Source organism: Sminthopsis crassicaudata, chromosome 1 (assembly GCF_048593235.1).
Source record: "Sminthopsis crassicaudata isolate SCR6 chromosome 1, ASM4859323v1, whole genome shotgun sequence".
In the NCBI taxonomy this organism is placed as follows: domain Eukaryota; kingdom Metazoa; phylum Chordata; class Mammalia; order Dasyuromorphia; family Dasyuridae; genus Sminthopsis; species Sminthopsis crassicaudata.
The window spans coordinates 208,580,955-208,605,661 of record NC_133617.1 but is presented as its reverse complement, the minus strand read 5'-3'; the positions used below and the strand labels follow the sequence as shown (position 1 = coordinate 208,605,661).

Here is a 24,707-nt window from a genome sequence, read left to right as displayed (position 1 = left end):
CCTTCCTTTGCAACAACAACAACAACAACATTCAGTTCTGCACATATATATTGTACCTAGGATATACTATAAGACATTTAATATGTATGGGAATGCCCGCCATCCAGGGGAGGGGGTGGAAGGAAGGAGGGGAAAAACTCGGAACAGAAGGGAGTACAAGGGATAATGTTGTAAAAAAAAAAAAAAAAAAAAAAAAAAAAATTACCTATGCATATGTACTGCCAAAGAAAATGTTATAATTATAAAAATTAATAAAAAAAAGAAAGTAAATTAAAAGACGTCAGCTAAATTCACTTTATTCACATCACCACAAAAGGTTCTCTCTCTCTCTCTCTCTCTCTCTCTCTCTCTCTCTCTCTCTCTCTCTCTCTCTCACACATATACACCCCCTTATTAACAAAAAATGGAAAATATTTGTGGGGAGAGATTAAAAGTAAGAATATTACAGTATTTTATTTAGTCTACTTTGCTTTTCAAAGTAGAATGAAAAAAAAATCGAGAATTTAACACCATTATTTAATACTTCTAGCAATGGCTAGATGGTGCAGTAGATATAGTTCTGGACTTGGAGCTGGGAAGAACTGAATTCAAAATCATCTTTAAATGAATTTAGCTGACTAAAACCTCTGTCTGCCTTAGTTTCTTCAACATTAAAATGAGGCTGATAATAAGACCACTCTTCCAGTCCAGTGTTGTCACAGGATCAAATGAGATAAACTTTAGAAAGAGTTTTGTTAATCTTAAAGCTATTAAAATTGCTGTTATTCTAGTTTCTTGGTAGCATCACAGACTACTTTTAATAGAATGAGATTCTCCCTTAATAAAAATTATAAGAAATTTATAATATATAACAAGACTATATTCTTCCCACAAGTAGCATCTTTTTGTTATATCCTAGCGCCAGATTATAATAAAACTTTATATCTGAACTAGGAAATATTTGGAAAATAAAAATCTGAATTATTCAAAGATCTATATTTCCTTTCCCTACTAAGAGAAACTAGAGAATTCTCACTGTCATTTTATAAAGTTTGGTTTTCTTTGGCTTATTCCATCAGAAAAAAAGTCATGCATTTACACAAATTATGAATTGCAGTTTAAAAAACAAAACAGCCATGTAAGAGACTACATCAACGACTAATTTCAAGGGTTTCAACAAGGATAAATTCTTCATGTTTTATATGTGGAAATGTAAACTATTTATGTTTAAGATTGACATTGGTAACTGGATAGTTCAAAGACTGATAGAACTGAATATGATATGACTCTAAAAAGCAAAACAATCTAGAAAAAGGAAATAAAAGGGAGGGAATAGGATAAGATGAAAAATAGAAGGGTATGAAAATTAAAAGAAGTGGAATAAAGTTGGTAGATAAATGGGAATGGATAAAGAGGGAGGAAAAGAGTTGGGGGAAGGATATGGGAGGTATCCCTAAAATAGAGTTGTAGGATGGGAAATAGAGGAGTTTAGAGTTGAAGGAGTTTAAGTGACAGCAAGACAAGTAAATAGGTGGAAGTTTTCTATTTAGTTTTTTTCTTATTTTGCATTTAAGTTCTAAATAAATACATTTAATAAAAAAGAACAAATCAAAACAAATTGGACCTAGCTGAACACCTTGTCAATATACAATCAACCATTTAAGTGAAATCATAAAAGACTCAGATATTTAATAAATATATTAATAACTTGAATAATATAATTCCATTAAATCTGTACGTTACTTTAATATTCCTTTAGCTAATTTTAAAATGGCTATGGAAATTCTAAATTAATAAAACTTAAAACATGTGAACAGTTTAATTAATCTCTAAACTATGCTTATAGGAACAAACTCATCATTTTAAAGGTAATATACATACTATCTGAATAAATTATATCTTTTCATTCTGCAGCCACTTAGTAGTTACCAAATGATCATGAAGCTAAATATATATATATATATGTATATATATAAGTTTACTTACTCCATGAGCAGGTTGTTTACATAGTCACTTCCATCTATGTGTCCAAACTGAAAATCTCTCCTAATATAAAAAAAAATAATAATATTAAAGGACAATAAAAGAAAACAATTAGTAGAGTTAATTTGGTCTTAGGAAGAACTAAATAATGAACACTTAATTATTAATTGTGTTACAAATTTTTCTCAGTGAGGTGTTGAGCAATCACGATTGTACTCCTAACTTTAAGATTAATATCTATTTCCATAAAGCAATGGAAGGAAAATATTGCCCTTTGTTTAAGAAAAAAAGAGAAAGATTTTTTTTGGGGGGGTCCTTAAGTACCTGATTAGATCTTCAGAAAAAGAAATGGGATAAGGAAAGAAAATTCTATTCTATTATAGTGATCTCCCAAACACTGCTACTGCAATTGGAACTGGACAATATGATGTCTAAAGTGTTTCTAAGTTCTATAACTTTATTAGACACCAAAAAATACCATCCTTTACTTTAGGAAAGAGAATGTGAATAATTTACTTGCTAAGTTATAGATCTGTTTGGAGATCATATATAGAATATGCTCTTTGTGTCTGTACTGATTCATACTTTTAAAAAGATAATTATTTTACTTAACATGCATATATACTTAACATAGGCTTTACAGAGGATAAAACTACTAAGTCTATACTTCTGAAGAAGCAACAATAATTATAAATACAAATTAACATTAGTATAACAGAAAGTTTTCAAGTGAATATTAATATCAAAGGAGAAATATTAACATCAGTAAAAACATCAGACTGAAAATAAGACAATTAATATTATAAATATAAAACTGCACTTGATGTACTTTTAAAATGTGGATTAAAGCATAGCTAAAATTTAATGCCCTAACAACTAGCTAATCCTATTCATAATTCAAATTTTTATTTTTTACTGTCAGCAATTACATTTACAATTTTAAAAAATCCAGTTAACTTATGTAAAAATATAGCCAACATCAATTTACTTCAGTTACCTGATTCAACTAGGAAAATGCAAATAAGTTTGTAACAAAATAAGAGATTAATATAAAAGTAAAGAGAAGGAAAAAAAAAAAAAACATCTCAAGAGTTTGGAACCTACCTGTTAAAACGATCTCTATAATCTTTAGCTATTTCCTGAATAACTTCCTTTAATCTGTAGAAAAATAAACACTTAAAATATAGCAATCTCAAATCTATTTTAAAAAAATGATTGACTAGTTCAATATTTAATAGTGATTAAATCAAGGGGGTTGAAATTATTTTAAAATAAGGATATTTGGTTTTAATAATTTTATATTTTTATCCCTTTTTAGAGGATATTACTGAGTCTTCTCCACAGGTCTTTGGAAGCCCCTTTATCCTGGAAACTTGCTCTACTCATGGAAAACTTGCCAAATTAGGAATATTTTCCATTCCTGAGGCCTCACCTTATTTTGCATTAGCTAACCCATTGAAGAACATACAATTCGAGGAGGATGCCTTCATCCTTCGCTAAGCTGCATAGTTGACTCATTTCCACAGGACTTTTTCTAGCATGTCCCTCCTTCCCTCAACATTTGCAATTCTTTTTATGTATTGTCTTCACCCATTAGAATATAAGTTCTTTGAGGGAAAAGAACTGTATTCCTAACATTTAGTACATACATTATTCATTGAAAAATTACTTAGTGATTAAATATAAGTCAGGAACTAATAAATCTATCTGCTGTACTAGTAGTAAAAGCTTCATTAGTTACATTTTCTGATAAAACTAAATTTTTCTTTCTATACAAATGTTTATGTTTTCAGTTATATTTTAGGATGCTACTTTATTATGTGAACATTTACTCTTCAATCTCCTTAATTATTCTGATAGAAAACTTTTAGAGGAAAATTCTAATTACTAGTAGATGTTCTCCAAAAATGTATTTTGTGGTACCCCAAAAGTCATCCTTTCCTAATAAAGTTTCTTTAATCTGCTTTGTAAAGGTTTTGCCCTAATCCCAAGCTACCTGTGGAGTATTTATATGAGACCTCAGGAAAGCAAAATGTTATCCTGGAAAAGAGAGAAAGGGAGGAGAAAGAGGTATTGTGTGTGTGTGTGTGTGTGTGTGTGATACTAGACAAACCAGGAATATCAAATGACTTTACTATAATTTGTCATATGTGAAAATACACTTAAAATATAAATACTTAAAAGCAGGTTATATCATTTTACTTTACAACAAAAAATTTCAACCAACTTTCTGTCAGTAGCATGTCAGTTGGTAACCCTTCAAAGTATTCTTAAATTTTATTCCTTTTAATTACAAAAAAAAAAAATCATACTAATAAATGAAAGTAGTTGTTTTGAATCTTCAAGATTTTCCTTGGAGATGTCCTTGGAACTTATTACATTAGATAAATTTGTGGTTGAAGTGTACAGGTAGGGGGCTATATCTGACCCAAAGAGTGCTTGAAGTAAACTATTTAATTGATAGTAGATACACTGGAAAGTAACATTGTCAAAGAAATTAATATCCATGGATAGTATATTATGAATTGTTTTCAGTTTTTTTATTTAAGTTTTTGTGGAAGTTGATATTGATTTTATAACAGAATTTTTATAACAACGGATAAAGTAATATGTATATATATATATGTATATATATATATATACATATATGTATAATAAACACATATAAAAAATTCCATATGCTATAAAGCACCATATACACACACATATAAAAAGCTTCATATGCTATAAAACACCAAATAGATTGTGAAATGATTTTCAAATTCTTGATCATTATTTTTTGGGGACATAATAAGCAACATAGTGATTGGCTTGAGTTGTGTGGTTTCCTCTTCCTCAAAGCCCTTTTACAACAGGGATTCTGTCTTAGTATTGGTAGCTATTTTGCTAATGGCCTCTCCTCCCAGTGCAGTCTGCTATAGACTGTGCTACAGATATTAAATTGTCTCAAAGAAATCTAATCTGTACTCTGTGGGCACAGCAAGTGTAGTATTAGGATATATCCCCATTTTCCTGGAGTTAAACACAGGACTATAAGGGGAAAATCTGCTTCTGAACACGGGTTTACGTGTACCTCTTTACAAAACACAATATATACAAATGAGATGATTCCACTAAGAGGATCCATTTTTTAAACAAAGCAAAACATTTTCCCCTAGTTTAAAAACAAGAATTACTAAAGAAGAAAATCTTTTATCCTTTTGTTAATCCACTGAAAGGTTAATACAGTGATTAACTTATTTTACTTGATTAAAAATTAAAGGTAATCAAGATAAGAAACATTCACACAACAAATAGCAATGTGTAGACTACAATGCTAAAAATTTACTTAACTGTTTATTTCTCCAGAATATAAAAACATTCCCTCACAAAGTTCATGCCTCCTTTAAATAGACAAAATCTGGCAAATTACTTGGTAATGAAAGAGAAAGGTTCACTATTCTTAAACAGAAGAAATAAGTACAATTGGATATTGAATTAGTACCTAGAATGAGATGTGTAAAGGAATACTTTCATTATGATCAAGAGTAAGATTACTAGAGAAAGCTCTATTTCACCTGTTGTATGGGAGAATTCTCAACAAAAGGAATTTGAGGCTTAGAGATCTCATAATTTATTTAAAATGAAGATCATAAATACCAACAAAATAGTGAAATTGCTTTACAGAAGTTGAAATTTTGGGGAAGAATTTTTCCATTATCCAGCAAAGGCTAGGGGTTTCTGGTTAGGAAGCTAGGTCATATCCAATTTTCTGTTTGTGGTGAATGCCTATAGACCCCCAAGCTATAAAATAATCATCGTTCCATTTTGATTCTCCATCTAAAGAGAATAGAATTTATAAATCAAGTCAGTAGGGGAGGAGAGGTATCAGTTTTCTCTTTTTATTACTGAATACCAGTATTAGAGGCAGACCACAAGGTCTATTTGCAAGATTCCATAATTGAAAATATTCAAGCAAATGATCAAGCTGAAGTTAATAAGTCTTGTGCAAGCTGAAATTAACAATCCTTCTATAGACTCAAAACACCATAGGAGCTGCCATTTTTAAGGTAAGAGCAACACTCTTCAATCTCTCAAGGAAAAAGTGTTCAATGGAATCCAAGGTATATTTGAGTCTTGTCATGAATCTATGACCAAAAGTGATATGACCATCAGGACATAATCCTTTTCTGTTTCAGTTTTCTCATAACTTGTATATGTTGCAAGTGGCATATAAATTGTATCTAAAGATATATAGCTACAAAATTGAAGTTGAACCCTATTATTTAAAAGTTTTGATTGTTTCAAGAGCTATAATCTTTTATGAATATCATACCTGGTATGCTCAATTGTTGCATTTTTCCCATCAATAACTGCTATGACAATAAGTTTTCCTGAAATAAAAAGAATGTTCTAAATTCATCAAAATTCTCTATAAATAACTGATGCAACTTTATTTTACTTATGACATGCTTTTTTTTTTATATCAAGTGAATTAGGAATTCAATTAATAGTGTTCCTAAAATTCAAATTAAACTGTTTGATTCAAGTCAGGCATTTATCTAAGGTAAAAGTGTCATGTCAAGCAACTAGATAAAATATTTTTTCCTTTAAAAAAAAAATGTATTATGAGAGGGCAGTGTTTGTTTCTTTGTTTGATTTGAGCATAAAAGTTACATAGAAAAAAGGTAGTACGGAAGTGGTAGAAAACTAAACTATATAGTGGATAGAGTTTTAGACCTGGAAGAATTAATAAGAGCTGAGGTCAGGCCTACCCTTAGACACTTATTAGCTATGTGACCTTGAGCAAATCACTTAATTTCAATCTGCATTAGTTTCTTTATCTGTAAAATTATGACAACAAATAACACCTACCTCCTAGGGTTGCTGTAAGGATCATACAAAATTTCATGTATAAAATATTTTGTAAACTAGTCACTGGACTGGATTTTTTTAAAAGAAAAAAGGAAGGAGAGAAGGAAGGCTAATAAATATTTAAAATATACATGCAAGAGCAGAATGAAGTTCAGAAATAGACAAAGACAAGCAGGCTAGTTTTGGAACCACTAAACTGAATTTGTTATCTACCTTAAAAACATCAAGATGAATATAAATTATTTGTGGCTTTATATATGATACTTTTTTCTGTGCTTCTTTACTTGTGTATATGTGTGATGATGATTAAGATTGTTTCTTAATGTTTGTCAAGTACAAAATAATGCAAAATAAAATTAAAACAACTGTTGGCAAACAAAAACGTAATAATAAAACCATTAAGAGGAAGATAAGATTTAAAATATAAGGCAGTAGGTTCTATTTCCAGTATCTTAGATTATTTCCTATAAAACATGAGTATGTCATAAGAAAAGTTAACACAGAAGAAAGAAGCACTGAACTAATGAATTACGCTTGCACTAGTCAGATTCTTTTAGGGCAGTATCACCACACACCATACAAAACTTAATCTAAGGGGTAGCTAGGTGGTGCAGTGGATAGAGCACCAGCCTTGAATTCAGGAGGACCTGAGTTCAAATGTGGTCTCAGACACTTAACACTTCCTAACTGTGTGACCCTGGGCAAGTCACTTAATCCCAGCCTCAGGGGAAAATAAATAAATAAATAAATAAAATGAAAAAATACAACTTAATCTATAATCCTAATACCATTCCCCTCTAATAATAATATACAAATATAGCCAAAACAATTAACATTTAAACACTAGATAAAACAAAAATATAAAAAGAATTACCCAAAATGTTCCTCAAATTCTTATGCTATTTACCAACTAAAACACATTTTCATCCACTTCTCCAATTAAAATAATTTCTTCCAAATCAAGCTTAATATAGAAATATTTGTGACAATTACATCAATGTATAATTCTACACAATAACCCCATCAGAAATATAATATAAATACTATTAATTCATCTTGCAGAATAAAAAAAAAAACAACAAACCTAAGACTTAGAAAAAATGTTAGTGATTTGCTCATTCACACAGGAAATAAATGTTACAATAATAGACAAGTCCTTCAGAATCCAAAACCAGCTACTGTTACTGTTTTTCTCAATATGTCCCCATTCTTCCACTAACCCATCATAAAATATACGACTATACTTTTGAAACCATTTTATTTAGTCCACATGAGACATAATTAGGCCACTTTTTTTTTTCTATATTTTTGTTCTGCTTTGTAATATTCTGTCCTCTATTTTTTTATGGTTACATATCAAACTTGGAAAAATAAAACCATTTTCCTAGTGTCACAAGATTTAAGACTTAGAAATTACTTTAAAAATACTATATCCCAAATACCTAATTTTCCAGGTCATTTGACTCATGGTTGGAAATATGAAATTGAAATTCAGCCAAGAAGTTCTAACTGATGATATAAATATGGGCATAATTAGCATACAGCTTTAACTTGGATAAATAAGAAGAGTTTTAAGAGTGTGATGTTATTAAAAAAAAAAAAAAAAAAAGAACTGAGGACTACTTAGGAGGATAGGAGCAAAATCATAAATTCTCAGAGTTGGAAGGAGCATCAGAGGTCACTTGGTTCAACTTCTATCTGAATAGCATCCACTCTATGACATCCCTGGACAATGGATCTACATCCTCCAGCTGAAGAATTCTAGTAAAAAGAAGTATGCTCTCTTGAGAAAGGCCATTCCAAGTTAGTACAGATCTAATTATATGGAAATTTTCTTAAAGCATCAAGCCTAAAAGAAAGAAGTGTTATGGTAAAAGAAAGCAGAGGTAGCACAAGTTATAGCACAAGCAAAAACTGCCATCTGTTCCAAGCCATCTACCCTCCCCCTTCAATATATGACTCAGTTTTCTTCTCCCTAACATTCTTTAATTCCATCTTTTTTTTTCCTGCTATTTTATTTTCCTTTCTTGCCAAAAAAAAACCCCAAAAACCAAAAAACCAAAACCAAAACTTTTCAAAGGAATTTGTAGATACACCTGATATTTCTATTAGCACTTTAGCATGAAATGGATTAACTCTTGTAATATATAATCTATCACCCAAGGGGAACTTTCTATATTCTGTATTCTGAAATGTTAAGTCAATTCTCAGAGAAGAGCTATCAAAAATTAGATTTAAAAGCAGATCAGCATCAAGAAAAAAAGGCTTTTCATACTAGATGTGTAACTTGAAAGCTCTGAATTAATTGCACTTATTGTATACACTGCATTTAGAGTCAAAGGTTTTGATTCTAGTTCAAGTGCTAGAATCTAACAATCTATGAGAATGGTAAAGTTACTTGAACTTTAAGAGGGCTAGTTTATTGATTTGTAAAATAAAGATGATATTATTTACATAACTTTTATAGATATTTTGTGAAGAAAGTGCTAAGTAAATGGTAAAGTACTATATAAATCATTACACTGTTTTAAAATGTCAACAATTTTCTTTGGGAAGAATACAGAGTTATGACAATCTCTTTCTGCTGAAGCTTGCTCTGCTCCAGACTTTTAAATCCTTACTATTCTGGCAAAATGCCCCTGGTACAATTTCCCTCTAACTTCCAAATCAACTACAAAGTGAAGAAGGAAAACAATAGACCACCAAAACATTTTTATCAAAAGCTTTTTCTTCAGTTGCTTAGCTATGTGATGGAACAATTTTGAACTTTCAAAAAAAGTTTAAGTATACTACTTGGAGAAATTCTTGCACATAATCCTTTGAAATTTATATTATTTCTGTTAGGACATAGTGAGAGCTAATTATAATTTAATTACTATGTCAACAAAAACAATCTACATTCCAAAGAAAACAAAACTACTACTGTAAATAGAGCTGGCTATCTACTCAGAGGTTCTAGTTTTGAATGTTATCATTCACTTTGTGATGGTAAGCAAATAAGGTAACCTCTGAGGGCCTCAGTTTTCTCAGGTAAAAAATAAATAGATGGATCAGAAAACCGCTAAGGCTTCTTTCAAATCTAAATCAATGATTAACGTATATTTCTTTACAAATAACTTCCTCAAAATCATTAAATCAAACATATACTACAGTAAGATATTTTACCTGTGTCTGTAAGTTCATAGAGGGTGAAGCCATCCACAGTAAGATAATTCTGAAATCTCTCTCTGTTGACCCATGATTTAAGATCGCCATCTTCATATTCTTAAAAAGAAAAGGGTGAAAGAGAACAAAGATTAAAAACATATTAATTTTATAAATATATTATATTCTTGAAAGCCAAGAACTATCAAGTTTTAATACTTTTTTACATGAACATTTAAAAGTAAACATAATTTTTTTTAAAAACTTAAATTTCTTTTTTTTTTTATTTTATTTTATAATTATAACATTTTTTTCACAGTACATATGCATGGGTAATTTTTTACAACATTATCCCTTGCACTTACTTCTATTCAGATTTTTTCCCTTCCTCCCCCAACCCCCTCCCCCAGATGGCAAGCAGTCTTATATATGTTAAATATATTACAGTATATTCTAGATAAAATATATGTGTGTAGAACCGAATTTTTTGTTGCACAGGAAGATTTGGATTCAGAAGGTAAAAATAACAGTTTACATTCATTTCCCAGTTTTCCTTTTCTGGATGTAGATTCTGTCCATCATTAATCAATTGGAATTGGATTAGCTCTTCTCTATGTTGAAGAAATCCACTTCCATCAGCATACATCCTCGTACAGTATCATTGTTGAAGTGTATAATGATCTTCTGGTTCTGCTCATTTCACTCAGCATCAGTTGATGTAAGTCTCTCCAAGCCTCTCTGTATTTCTCCTGTTGGTCATTTCTTATAGAACAATAATATTCCATAACATTCATATACCATAATTTACCCAAGAATTCTCCAATTGATGGACATCCATTCATCTTCCAGCTTCTAGCCACTATGAAAAGGGCTGCCACAAACATTTTGGCACATACAGGTCCCTTTCCCTTCTTTAGTAGTTCCTTGGGGGTATAAGCCCAGTAGTAGTATGGCTGGGTCAAAGGGTATGCACATTTTGATAACTTTTTGGGCATAGTTCCAGATTGCTCTCCAGAATGGTTGGATTCTTTCACAACTCCACCAACAATGCATCAGTGTCCCAGTTTTTCCACAGCCCCTCCAACATTCATCATTATTTGTTCCTATCATCTTAGCCAATCTGACAGGTGTGTAATGATACCTCAGAGTTGTCTTAATTTGCATTTCTCTGATCAATAGTGATTTGGAACACTCTTTCATATGAGTGGAAACAGTTTAATTTCATCATCTGAAAATTGTCTGTTCATATCCTTTGACCATTTATCAATTGGAGAATGGCTTGATTTCTTATAAATTAAAGTCAATTCTCTGTATATTTTGGAGATGAGGCCTTTATCAGAACCTTTAACTGTAAAAATGTTTTCCCAATTTGTTACTTCCCTTCTAATCTTGTTTGCATTAGTTTTGTTTGTGCAGAAACTTTTTAATTTGGTGTAATCAAAATGTTCTATTTTGTGATCAATAATGGTCTCTAGTTCTCCCTTGGACACAAACTCCTTCCTCCTCCACAAGTCTGAGAGGTAAACCATCCCATGTTCCTCCAATGTATTTATGATTTCATTCTTTATGCCTAAATCTTGGACCCATTTTGATCTAATCTTAGTATGTGGTGTTAAATGTGGGTCCATGCCTAGTTTCTGCCATACTAATTTCCAGTTTTCCCTGCAGTTTTTGTCAAATAATGAATTCTTATCCCAAAATTTGGGATCTTTGGGTTTGTCAAAGATTAGATTGCTATTTTTATTCACTATCTTGCCCTGTGAACCTAACCTATGCCACTGATCAACTAGTCTATTTCTTAGCCAATACCAAATGGTTTTGGTGACTGTTGCTTTATAATATAGCTTTAAATCAGGTACACTTAGACCACCTTCCTCTGACTTTTTTTTCATTAGTTCCCTTGCAATTCTCGACCTTTTATTCTTCCATATGAATTTTGTTGTTATTTTTTCTAGGTCATTAAAATAGTTTCTTGGGAGTCTGATTGGTATAGCACTAAATAAATAAATTAGTTTGGGGAGTATTGTCATCTTTATTATATTCGCTCGGCCTATCCAAGAACACTGAATGTCTTTCCAATTATTTAAATCTGACTATTTTTGTGGAAAGTGTTTTGTAATTTTGCTCATATAATTCCTGACTCTCCTTTGGTAGATATATTCCCAAATATTTTATACTATCGACTGTTATTTTGAATGGAATTTCTCTTTGTATCTCTTGCTGTTGGATTGTGTTGGTAATGTATAAAAATCCTGAGGATTTATGTGGATTTATTTTGTATCCTGCGACTTTGCTAAAATTCTGAATTATTTCTAATAGCTTTTTAGCAGAGTCTTTGGGGTTCTCTAAGTATACCATCATGTCATCTGCAAAAAGTGACAATTTGATTTCTTCATTTCCTACAGATAATTTTTTTAAAAAGTGAAAGAACAGTTAATCACACTTGCTAAAAATATATCTCAAAATATATTCTTATTCAGGATAAACACTAAAGTAAAACTTTTTAAAAGTAATTAAATGTGCTTTTAATTATTTTTTCCTTTGAAAGCATAAACAAAATAAAATCAAACATATTTCATTTATTAATAATCACTTTGCTTTTTGATATTGACCGAAATGCTCTTTTTAAAAAAAACTATTCATTTAGTTCCCATTAAAAACTAAATTATATCACAATTAAAACTGGCAATTCTTTAAAAATGACAAAATCTACCAATTCAGAAAAGCAGATCAGTATACAAATAACTTCCTGACTTCTAGAAAGATGTGAAATGCTATACATAAAACAATTTATAAGGAATCATATAATTCTGAGAAGAGTATGAATTGATGAAAAACAAAAAAGGTAGAACCAGAAAATAATTTGCACAATAGAAATGGAAACAATAAAGTTATCAGCATAATGGATCACATCAATAGCAAAAGTAACATATATAATAGTTATCTCAACAAATGCAGAAAAAGCTTTTGACAAAATTAAAAACCCTAGAGAGCATAGGAATCAATGGAGTTTTTCTTAAAATGATAAGCAGCATCTATCTAAAAACCTTCAAAAAGCCCTATATATACTGGGATAAGCTAGAAGCATTCCCAATAAGATCAGAGGTAAAACAAGGATGCTTATCATCACCACTATTATTTAGTACTGTATTAAAAATGTTAGCTGTAGTAATAAGAGAGGTTTAAAGTAGGCAAGAAGGAAACAAAACTATCATTTTTTGTAGATGGATATGATGTATACGTAAGAGAATCAACTAAAAATCAATTTGAAACAATTAACAACTTTAACAAAATTTCAGAATATAAAATAAACCCATTCATAAGTCATCAGCATTTCTATATATCACCAACAAAGCTCATAAGCAAAAATTAGAAAGAGAAATTCCATTTATAATGACAACAGACAATATAAAATATTTGGGAATCTATCTGTCAAGAGAAATCCAGGGATGATATAAACACAATTACAAAAGACTTTTCATAAAAATAAAGTTAGATCTAAATAATTAGGCAAAAAAAAAAAAAAAAAAAAAACAAAAAAAACCCTGCTTATGGTAGGTTGAGCTAAAATAATAAAAATAACAATTCTACCTAACTTATTCAGTGCTATACAAACTGCCAAAAAAATATTTTTATTGAGCTAGAAAAAAATGTTAAAATTCATCTGAAAGAAGAAAAGGAAGAAAATATCAACAGAAATGATGGGAAAATAATAATACAAAGAAAATGGCCTACTTGTGCCAGACTTTAAAAAAAAAGTATATTATAAAAGTAGCAGTCGTCAAAACTATTTGGTACTGGCTAAGAAACACAGTGGTTAATCAGTGGAATAGTATAGGTACACAAGATATAGTAGTAAATGACTATAATATTCTACTGTTTGATAAACCAAAAGACTCAAGCTTCTAGGTTAAGAACTCATTATTTGACAAAAGCTGCTGGGAAAATTAGGAATATAGCACAAATCAGACATAGAACAATATCTCACATCCAACACAAAGATTCATGATTTAGACATAAAGGTTGAAACTATAAGCAAATTTGGAGATTAGTAAATAGTTTACCTGTCAAATCTTTGGAGAAGGGAAGACTGTATAACCAAACAAGAAGTGGATTAATTATGTAATACAAAATATATTTCAAAGAGATCATAAAAAAAAAAATGGAAAAGGATCCACATGTACAAAAATGTTTGTAGTAGCTCTTTTTATGGTGACAAAAAATTGGAAATTGAGGGGATGTGCATCAATTGAGGAATAGCTGAACAAATTGTTTAACGTGAATGTAATGGGATATTACTGTTCTCTAAGAAATGATATGGGAAATTTCAAAAAGACCTCTAAAGATTTACGTGAATTCATGTTGAGTGAAGTGAGCAGAACCAGTAGAATTTTATACGCAATAAAAGCAACAGTGTATGATGAGAAACTATCATAGACTTAGCTTTTATGAGCAATAGATCCAAAACAATTCCCATAGATTTTTTTTTTTTTTTTTTTTGGCTGAGACAATTGTGGTTAAGTGATTTGCCCAGGGTCACACAACTAGGAAGTGTTAAGTGTCTGAGACCAGATGTAAACTCAGGTCCTCCTGACTTCAGGGCTAGTACTCTATCCACTGTCCCACTTAGCTCTCCGTCTCATAGACTTCTGATGAAAAATGTTATCCATATCCAGAGAAAGTCTGAATGCAGACTGCAGCACATTATTTTCACTTGTTTTTTGCTTTTTGTTTTTTGCTTGCTATCATTTTCCCCTTTTGTCCTGGTTTTTCTTTCATAAAATTACTTATATATGGTAAGATGTTTAACATGACTGTAAATGTATACTACTTATATCACATTACTTGCTGTATTCGGGATGGGGGAGGGAAATGAAGAAGGGAAAACATTTTGCAACTGAAATGTTACAAAAATGAATACTGAAAATCTTTATATGTAATTGGAAAAAAAAATGCTTTTGTCAAGATAACTCAGAAGGCAGGGCAAACCCACTTTTTTTTTTAACAATCCAAAAGGTTTAAACATGGACATAACCATATGGTCAATACAGAAATCAGACTGTATACTTTGAAGCCAAAGGTAGAAAAGCTCTATAGAGTTAATTAAAACATGACCTGGATATGATTGTGACTTAAAACATGAGTTTCTTATTGCTAATTTAAAATTTATATTGCAGAAAATAGAGAAAATTATATCACATGGCATGATCTAAGTAACATCCCATATGAATATGAAGTTATGATGAAAAGATTTAAGGGATTAGATCTGATAAAGAGGGTCCTAAGAACCAAAGACAAAGGTTCTTAATAATGCGAATGAGACAGAAACAAACAAAAATTCCAAAGAAGACAGAAGAGCCAGAAAGCAAAATAGCTGTCTGATGAGTCTTTTTCAAATAGCTGAGGAAAGAAGGAAAAGCAAAAGGTAAAGGACAAAGGAGAATATAAACACAATTGAAAACATAATCCCAGAGAATACCAAGGAGAGATAGAACAGAAAATAACACAATGGGAAAGACAAAAGATCTCTTCAAGAAAATTAAGAGACAAGATGGTGCATGTTTCATGGAAAAATTGGTATGATAAAAGACAAAAAAGTCAGGGACTTAACAGAAGAGATTAAAAAGAGGTGGCAAGAATGTCTGCAAAAACCATACAAGGTTGATTTTAATTAACATCAGCATTAACCATTAACAAAGATGGTGTGATTACTGATCTAGTATTTAGATCTAGAATCAGACATCCTGGATGATGTCAAGTAGGCCTTAAGATATATTGTTAACAATAAGATTAGTAGAAGTGATGGAATTCCAACTGAGCTATTTAAGATACTAAAAAATAATGCTATTAAATGTTGCATTTGATAAGCATGAAAATCTGGAAAACTTAATAACGGCCACTCAATTGGAAACAAATCAGTTTATATCACAATCCTAAAGAAGGATAAAATCAAGGAATATTCAAATTACCAAACAATTGCACTTATTTTACAAGCCATCAAGGTTATGCTTAAGATTCTGCAAATTAGCTTCAATAATACATAAACCAAGAACTACAATAGGATAGTTTCTGAAGAGGCAAAGAAACTATATTGATCAAACTGCCAACATATGCTGGTTTTGTGGAAAAAGCAAAGGTGTTTCAGAAAAACATATATTACTCCTTTACTGACCATAATAAAGCCTCTAACTATACAGTTCATAACAAAATGTACCAAGTCCTCAAAGAGATGAGAGTACCAAGGAATCTGTATTGAGGCCAAAAAGAAACAAAACTGAACATCGGAAAAACTGATTGGTTTAAGATTAAAAAAGATTTTGACCAAGTTGTATATTGTCACCTTGTTTATTTAAATTATATGCAAAATACATCATGCAAAATGCCAGGCTGGATGAATCAAAAGCTGGATTAAAGTTACTAAAAGAAATAACAATCTCAAATATGCAGATAATACTACTCTGATGGTAGAAAGCTAAGAATTAAGAAGGATCTTAATGAGGATAAAAGAGGAGAGTATAAAAGCTAACTTGAACTTAATAGCAAAAACATTATGATCTAGGTAACTGGAATGATCAGTTTTTGACATAAAGAGAGAAAAAACAGAAGCAATGTCAGATTTTATATTCCTGGGCTCCAAGTTCATTGCAGACAGTGACTGCAGCAGTGAAATTAAAAAATGCTTGCTTCTTGTTAGGAAATCTATGGTAAATCTGAACAGCATACAAAAAAGTAGAGACATCACCTTGCAATGAATGTCCATATAGTAAAAGCTATAGTTTTTACAGCTGCAACAATACAGCTGTGAGAGTTGGACTATAAAGAAAGCTAAGTGTTACAGAATCTACACTTTAGAAATGTGGTGCTGGAGAAGAATTTTTAAGAGTTCGTTGGAAAACAAAAAGTTCAAATGAAATAATACTTAAATTAATTCAAGGTTTCACTGGAAGATCAAATACCGAAGCTGAAGCTTAAATATCTTGGCCATGTGATGCAAAAAAGGGACTCATTCTGATGTTGGAAAATCAAAGACAAAAAGAAATGGGGGATGGCACAGGATGAGATGGATAATGTCATTGGAAAAACAAACAAACAAAAAAACCCCACAAACTTGGACAGTCATCAAGAGAGAGTGAATTTAAAAAGGCCTGTTGTGCCATGATCCATGGGGTCATGAAGAGTTAACAAGTGAACAACTGAAAAACAACAACAAAGCTAAAGATAGTAGAAGCCATGACAGAGCATTTTGCAGAGACACACTCTGGCTACAAACAGTTTCAGGGGAACTAGCAGAGAAGCATGAAGGACAGTATAAGGGATTTTATAAGATATTGATAAGTTATAAGATAAGATAAAGAACCTGTTATATATGTTTTTCTACTTATGAAACCTATAGATATCTACTCTTTTCAGTAATTAAGCATGTATAATTAGGGGAGGTATTTTCCTTGCTACCTTTATCTTTTTCATTATACTGTTTCAAAATAATTGTCTCCTGGTTGAATATCAAAACCTGAATATCACAAGGTGAAAATATCAGTGAAGGCCTGTGAGCTCCAATTTTGGGAGTGTGGAATCAACTAATCTTTCGTTCTTGAAGCAGTCCTTTCTGGGGGAATCTAAGCTGCTAATTCAAGTTAAGGGAAATAATTTAAAGGGTACTAAAAATAAATAAAAGGATAGGGTTTTTTGGAGGAAGGGTGATTTAGTCTTGTGACTTCATGTACACAGTGTATTTCTGTGATGAAAAATCTACCTACCAACACAGAACAGCAACTATTCTAACTATTATCACAAAGAATTACCTAGTGTATCTAGACAATAAGTGATATGGTAACGGCCACAGAGCTAATGTCAGGTACATGAGTTAACCAGAGCTTCTTACTCAAAGGTTTGCTCCCAAATTAACTATATAATGTTGTTCTCTAAAGAAAGACATATCAATCAATGAAGACATTATATTCAAACTCCATAAAAAGTTCTCTTGTAGGAGGCTACCATTCAAGATAACAACTTGCAGAAAATTTTAAATTTAGTTTATTTTAGAGTATTTACAAAATTCAAAATAGTATTTTATTTTATTTTTTTTTTCTGAGGCTGAGGTTAAGTGACTTGCCCAGGGTCACACAGCTAGGAAGTGTTAAGTGTCTGAGACCAGATTTGAACTCAGGTCCTCCTGAATCCAAGGCTGGTGCTCTATCCACTCTGCCACCTAGCTGCCCCCGAAATAGTATTTTTGATAGAGAAAAAAAACTGTACATGAAGAAGAAAAAATGAGATAGAGAAAATCTGTTTAAGTATTCACCAGGAAAAACAGATTTAAACACAAACTAATTAGTCCTTTCTCTGCCTGCCTAAAAAGTAAATGAAAGGAAGAATTCTTGTGGGAAATAAAAATTTAATTTTAGATGCATTTTTTTTGATCACCAACTTATCATTCAGTGGTCATTCAAACAAAAGAAAAAGGAAATCAAGATATATACGTCACAAATTTTATATTATATGACATACTTTATATATGTATTATATATATATATATATATATATATATATATATATAATTTTTTGTTCATACGAAAAATACTTCCATAGAATTAAGTTATTATAAAATAGGCAATTCAATAAAAATTTTTATTTTAATTTTCACATTAAGTTTAAACAAAGGTTAGTAGTAAAAATTGATAAAGTTTTGCAATTTGCTTATTCATGTACTAAGGCGTATTTTTCTGAAGTAAATCATTTGGCAATTTTAACTCTATTTCTTTTCCAGTTGCAGCTTTAGGTGACACTAATATTTTAGTACCCCTGTATATATGAATATTTCATAAAAATATTATAAAATATTAGATAAGTTATACATTTGATATTTAAATATTTAAATTAGTAGTGACATTTTAAGACTTACTAAATTTTGATTCTATCTACAATTCCATTGAAAATTTGTTATCTGTATCTTCAATTGATGAAATGGAATTTATATATTTTTAGGCCATTCAACTTATTGATATACTGAAGATATTTATATTTATTAAATATTTTATTCTAATCAAATTGTGCTGTAAACTACATGTACTTACCATCATATACAAAGTAAGTTTCATCTTTAAAAACAAGCACAGCAGGCATCTCATTCAGAGTTACGTACTGAAAAAAATCAGAAATGTCAATACTTTAATCTTTGGAAAAACTTTATTTTGTGAATATTTATAAGGATCTTGTTATTGTAAAATACAAAAAGATAACCCAAAAGAAAAATTAATTCAAATTCTATGAACACTGTGGATGGGAACTGTGAATTAGTTTAGTTATACTGGAAAGAAGGTAGGAATAATATTAAGAAATAATAATAATAGGTAACATTTAAATATCATTTTAAGATTTACAAAACATTATATATCTCATTTGATTCTCAAATTAGGAAAACCGAGGCAGATGAAGAAATTAGAATGATTTACCCAAAATTATACATAAAGTTAAGTATCAGATTAGAGGATTTATAGTCAGGTCTTTCTCATTTGGGAGGTAAAAGGGAAGGTAAGAAGTAAGTATGGGAAGGAGAAAAAGAAGAGGATTAAGTGGAAGAAAGATAGAGAAGGGGAGGGGAAAAAGGGGGGAGATAGAAAGAGAGAGAGAGAGAGAGAGAGAGAGAGAGAGAGAGAGAGAGAGAGAGAGAGAGAGAGAGAGAGAGAGAGAAAGAGAGCGCGCACGCGAGCGCGCTGCTTTCATGGTAGAAAAAAAAGTAAAAATTGAAAACACAGTAGCTGACTACTGAAAAAGAGCAAACATATTCTTACATATGAATGTAATTTATTGCAATATAAAAAGTGACAGGGATAAAAATACAGAAAAAGACTTATGAACTAATAAAAAGTTAAGCAAGTTGTACTAGAAAAATATATATTATAACTTTATCAATGAAAATGAAAAGGAAATAATATATAACTGAAAGTGAACACAATATAATTATAATGACCAAGCTTGGTTATGAAGAAAAACTCTTGTGTGGGGAACTTTGGGTGTAGAATAGTACATATGATGTTATACTTGGTTGAATTTATTGTTAGTTTCTCTCAACAGCTTTTCCCCCATTTTCTTTTTATTTTGTACTGAAGGACTGGGAAATGAAAGTGATATAAAAACAAAAGAGATTTAGTATTTTTTTTTTTAATGAGATAAATCTGGTAATTATATTTTCATAGTATTACTTTTGAATTAGCTAGTGACTTACAGAAAAACAACTACCTAGAATTATACTTAAATAAATAACTAGTATTTAAACAACCAAAGGAAATTACAATTTTACAGATTTTACAAAAAAAAAAAAATGCATATTCCAAAAGATACATATATTTTGTGTGTTCTAAAATTAATGCAGTGTTTTGTTTTTTTTTAAGTGAGTTAAGTTACATGAATTAAACCTATTAGTAGAACTTTCTATTTGAAGAACCTTTATAAAAAAACATTTGCAGTGAGACTAGTTACTTACATAGCTGTTTTATATATGGACATTTGTAAAACAGGGTAGGGTCACTCAGTAGTATTGTGAATAAACATTCAACAATAATTTATTAAGTATTTACTAAAGGATATATACATAGTGGTAGGTAATGGGGATATATGGTACTTGCCCTAGAATAACCTAACTATTAAAGGAAGAGATATTTAAAAACTATATATACACAAATATATATTCTATGTAAATATGAAAGGTAATCTCAGAAGAAAGACACCAGAACTGAGGAGACCAAGAAAGCCCTCCTGCAGCAGGTAGAATTTGAACTGAAATCTTGAAAGAAGCCAGGTGGCAGAAGCACATTCCAGAGAAACAACAGTCAGCACAAAGGCATGGAGATGTGTGCAACAGAAGTTGGAACACCAAGAAGTTTAGTGTTGGTAGAAAAGTAAGCAGGTGTTAGGTTGTGAAGGGCTTTAAATGACAATTATACATGATTCTAGAAATAATATAGACCCACTCAGCATTTACTGAGTAAATAGATGGTGACATTGGCAAACTTCTGATGTTAGGAAAATTACTTTGGAAATAAAGGTGGTGGGGAGGAAAAGTTAATAAGATTAAGGAAGAACCTGTTATAGTCCAGGCAAAGATCAATGAGGACCTTTACAAAGGTAATGCCTATGTGAATGGAAGGGGGTAACATTACAAAATGGCAAAAGATTGGATGCATTCTTACAACTGTAACACAGTCTCTGTGTTTGTTGTTCCTGTATTAGAGGGAAATAGGAGTTTGGTTAAAAAACAGGATCTTGGGCTAATCTAAATTTTAGACGTGATCTGTTTAATCTAAATTTTAAGGGGAACTTTAAAAAATTCTTAGGAATTTTCTATGCAGAACAAATTTCAGTTAAAAGAAGTTAAGACAAATAACTAAATGGAATATAAGGCTTTTAAAGAAATAAGCTGCATCAACTCTGTTATGTCAAACTGTTGCATAACATTAAATAATCAGAAAGCCACACATCTAATAAGTGACATCTAAATTAAGATCTGTTTTAGTAAAATAAAGGTTTGAAGTATTTGCCTCATAAGAGGCAAATATTAATGCAAAATTAAAAAAAAAACCCTCTAAAAATTATGATGGATAGGAAAAATAGCCAAACTAGAGAGTATGAATAGATTACAACATATCTTTAGGAAAGAGGTTGGAAATACCATCTTTTTTTTTGTGTTTTTTTCCTTAAAACAGGGGGAAAGAAAGGGCACAATAGTAGGGGAAAACCCTTTTCACTAAATGGATAGTGAGCCTTTTGACTTGGATATAAGATCTCATAAAAACTATCAAACTTCCATCAATGCTAGAGAACTTCTTATCTAAGAAACTACACATGGAAAAACTTAATTATCATTCTCCACTCACCTCCCCAAAAAGAACAAAAGGAAATAGGTCAAAGTTGTGGCAGTCCTTTTATTTGCTTCTGTAGCAAACCCAGTATATCACTAGATGCAAATGCATATCTCTCTGTCTGTCTCTCCTCAATAAAAAGAACCACCAGAACTGTGCAAAAAGCAAAACAAAACAAAACAAAACAAAACATATTACTGCCTGTCAGGGATACTACTCAGGATTTCATTTTTTGTTTGTTGTTTTGTTTTGTTTTTTTGGGGGGTGTTGCCCAGCAAAGGAGATTGAACACATTAAATTCAGGTTCCTTCTTACTCTGATTATAGGCTTTTATACTTCTTTCTAGTTTTAAGAAATGATCTCTCATCCTACACTTCATTCTATTCCTTACATGAATTATAAATTTCAATTGAGCATCCAGAAAGTCTTTATTAAATATCTATTTATTCCTAGCATAGTTTCTTACTTTTAGCTTTTCAGACTAAAAGCAGGTCCAGTTTCATCTATTCTTTTTCTGTCCTTTTGCATAAAAGGCCTATCAAAATTTTCACTTCAAAAAAATATATAAAACCTTGATTGTTCCAGAATTTAAGCTATAACTCCTATGAATTTTCAGTAGTACCTGTAGAAAAAATTATCCTTACTTTTTGCCTTTCAACAAAATTAGCTGTAGGGCAATTTATTTAAATATATCCTATTTCCTTCATAAATTATTATAAAATTGTAACTACATTCATCTAGGGGGGAAAAGCTTTTAAAATATGCCTAAATTATTTTTGTCTAGTTTTCCCTTTTGATCACCACACTTATTTCAGTTCTTTGTGTGTATAGGTCCCTATCTTCTCTCCTAAAAGTTTCTAAGACTATTTAAATAAAAAAAAATAGCATTGCTTTTTTCATCTTCACAGCCTTAGCATCAAGCACATCTGCACATTTGTTTGCACATAGTAGGTGTTTAAAAGTTAACTGAACTTTACTGAATGTTATAAAATAAGTATTACATATGTTGCAAATATTTATAATAATTAAGTTTCTATTAAAGTATCAAAATGTAATGTTCTTCAAATAAGTCATAAACTGAAAATCTTAAAACTGAAAACTAAAATTCTTCAACTTGAGAAGGAACATGCTTAGAGAATGAAGAGCTGGATAAGCTATCAGGAATATCTGGGTTCAAATTCTATGACACACATCGATTATAAGATCTTGGGAAAGTCATTACCATTCAGTGCCCTCAATTTTCTTACTAAGAAAAACTGATAAAATAACAGGGCTGGACAAAAAAACAAAATTAGTTGGAAAATCAAAACCACAAGTTAACATAATATGAATGTGCTTAGATATAAATTCTAAGTCTCAAATCACAAATAAATTAATCATTTCTAACTTTATATCAAAAATTTATTTCTCTGTATTTTTCGTATTAAACTTACTGGAAAATTTTTAAAGAGCTTTCCAAGTAATATCTTTATAAATTATTGTGCATGTATATTTATGTTTATGTATCTCTCTACATATGTGTGTATGTATGTGTTTGTATACATACATATGCATTCAGTCAATAAAAATTGAATGGGAAGAATAAATTAAAAATGAACAATATGAGATTTGCTGAGAATAACAATGTATTGATAGTTATGATACAAGGAAGTAGGTTTCTTAAAGTTAATCACATTTCTAATGAATGAATGGTTATGCCATTTTTCATTTATCATGTTTGGGTTTAAAACTTAAATGGAAAATCCAGACTTAAATAAATCAATACACAGGAAGAAGGTGTAGGAACCAATATCAAAGAAACAGATCACAAATATAAAGTTTTTTTTGTTTTGGTTTGTTTTGATTTTTAGTAGTAGATTACTCATTAGCTGTGGGTCATATCACCATTCTCGAACTTTAACAGAAGTTCTACATAGGCAACTAGGTGGTAATAGTAAAAAAGTGCTGGTCCTGGATTCAGAAAGATCTAAATTTAAATCTGTCCCCACACTTAACATCTAAATGATATTTCTGGAATCATATAACTCCTGACCTGTTTCAGTTTCCTCATCTGTAAAATGGAGAAATAATAGCACCTGCCTTCCAGAATTGTTGAAAATCAAATCAGATAAAATTTGCACAGTGTTTACTTAGCACAATCTGACACAGCTAACTGGGGTTTTATTAATGCTTATTCTCTTCCTCTTAATTTCACAAAACTCTTGTTTTGTTTTCTAGTCCAGTGCTATGAACAGCCATTTGTTTACAAAGAAAAGTAACTTTAGCACAAAGTATTACACAGCAAATAGAAAGTTAATTGCAGAGCAAAGTTTTTGATAAATAAGAATCTACTCTGGGAAACTATAACCCAGAAAGTAGAGGGTGATTAAAACACCTCAATGACCAGGATAGCTTTATTCATTATGTAACTTAAGGAGTCAGTCTAACAAATATAAATGTTGTTATAATTTTGAAGGAAAAAAAAAAAAAACAGTAACACAATACTTATATTATCTAAATGTTATTTCCATTAATATTTACTAGTTGTAATTCACATTCATTTATCCTGATAGCTCTGAATAAACACCTATACAATTACCCCTTCCACATTATGGGGTACGGGGTTTGGCACTCCCCTCCTATTCCCTTCCCTGACTATAATCTGAAGGATCTGCATAAAGTCTGAATTTTTTCTTTTTTTTATACGATTTTTACAGTAATTACTGTAAAAACTGAGTTAAGTACTTGTTTATACCCTACATATAGGTCAATGTTAGATAAAAATAATGTATGAAAAAGATTTAGGAAATTTCAAAGCAACAGTAATCACTTATGTCAACTCACTGTATACTGAAACCACAATAAGAAAAAGTATGATGTGGAAGATATAAATATATTACAATTAGTTAA

General features: G+C 30.6%; 1 protein-coding gene across 4 annotated transcripts in view; it reads right to left on the bottom strand.

Annotated features, from left to right (window-relative positions):
* TMX3 (thioredoxin related transmembrane protein 3) overlaps window positions 1-24,707 on the bottom strand; it is an 82,183-nt gene that overhangs the window by 13,637 nt on the left and 43,839 nt on the right. For all 4 annotated transcript variants that reach the window (XM_074274177.1, XM_074274170.1, XM_074274184.1 and 1 more), the window contains 5 exons: window positions 19,035-19,101; window positions 9,982-10,080; window positions 6,278-6,335; window positions 3,067-3,120; window positions 1,966-2,025 (listed from right to left, as the gene is read on the bottom strand). In XM_074274177.1, the coding sequence (XP_074130278.1) occupies window positions 1,966-2,025; window positions 3,067-3,120; window positions 6,278-6,335; window positions 9,982-10,080; window positions 19,035-19,101 (338 nt within the window). The remainder of the gene's footprint in view (window positions 1-1,965; window positions 2,026-3,066; window positions 3,121-6,277; window positions 6,336-9,981; window positions 10,081-19,034; window positions 19,102-24,707) is intronic.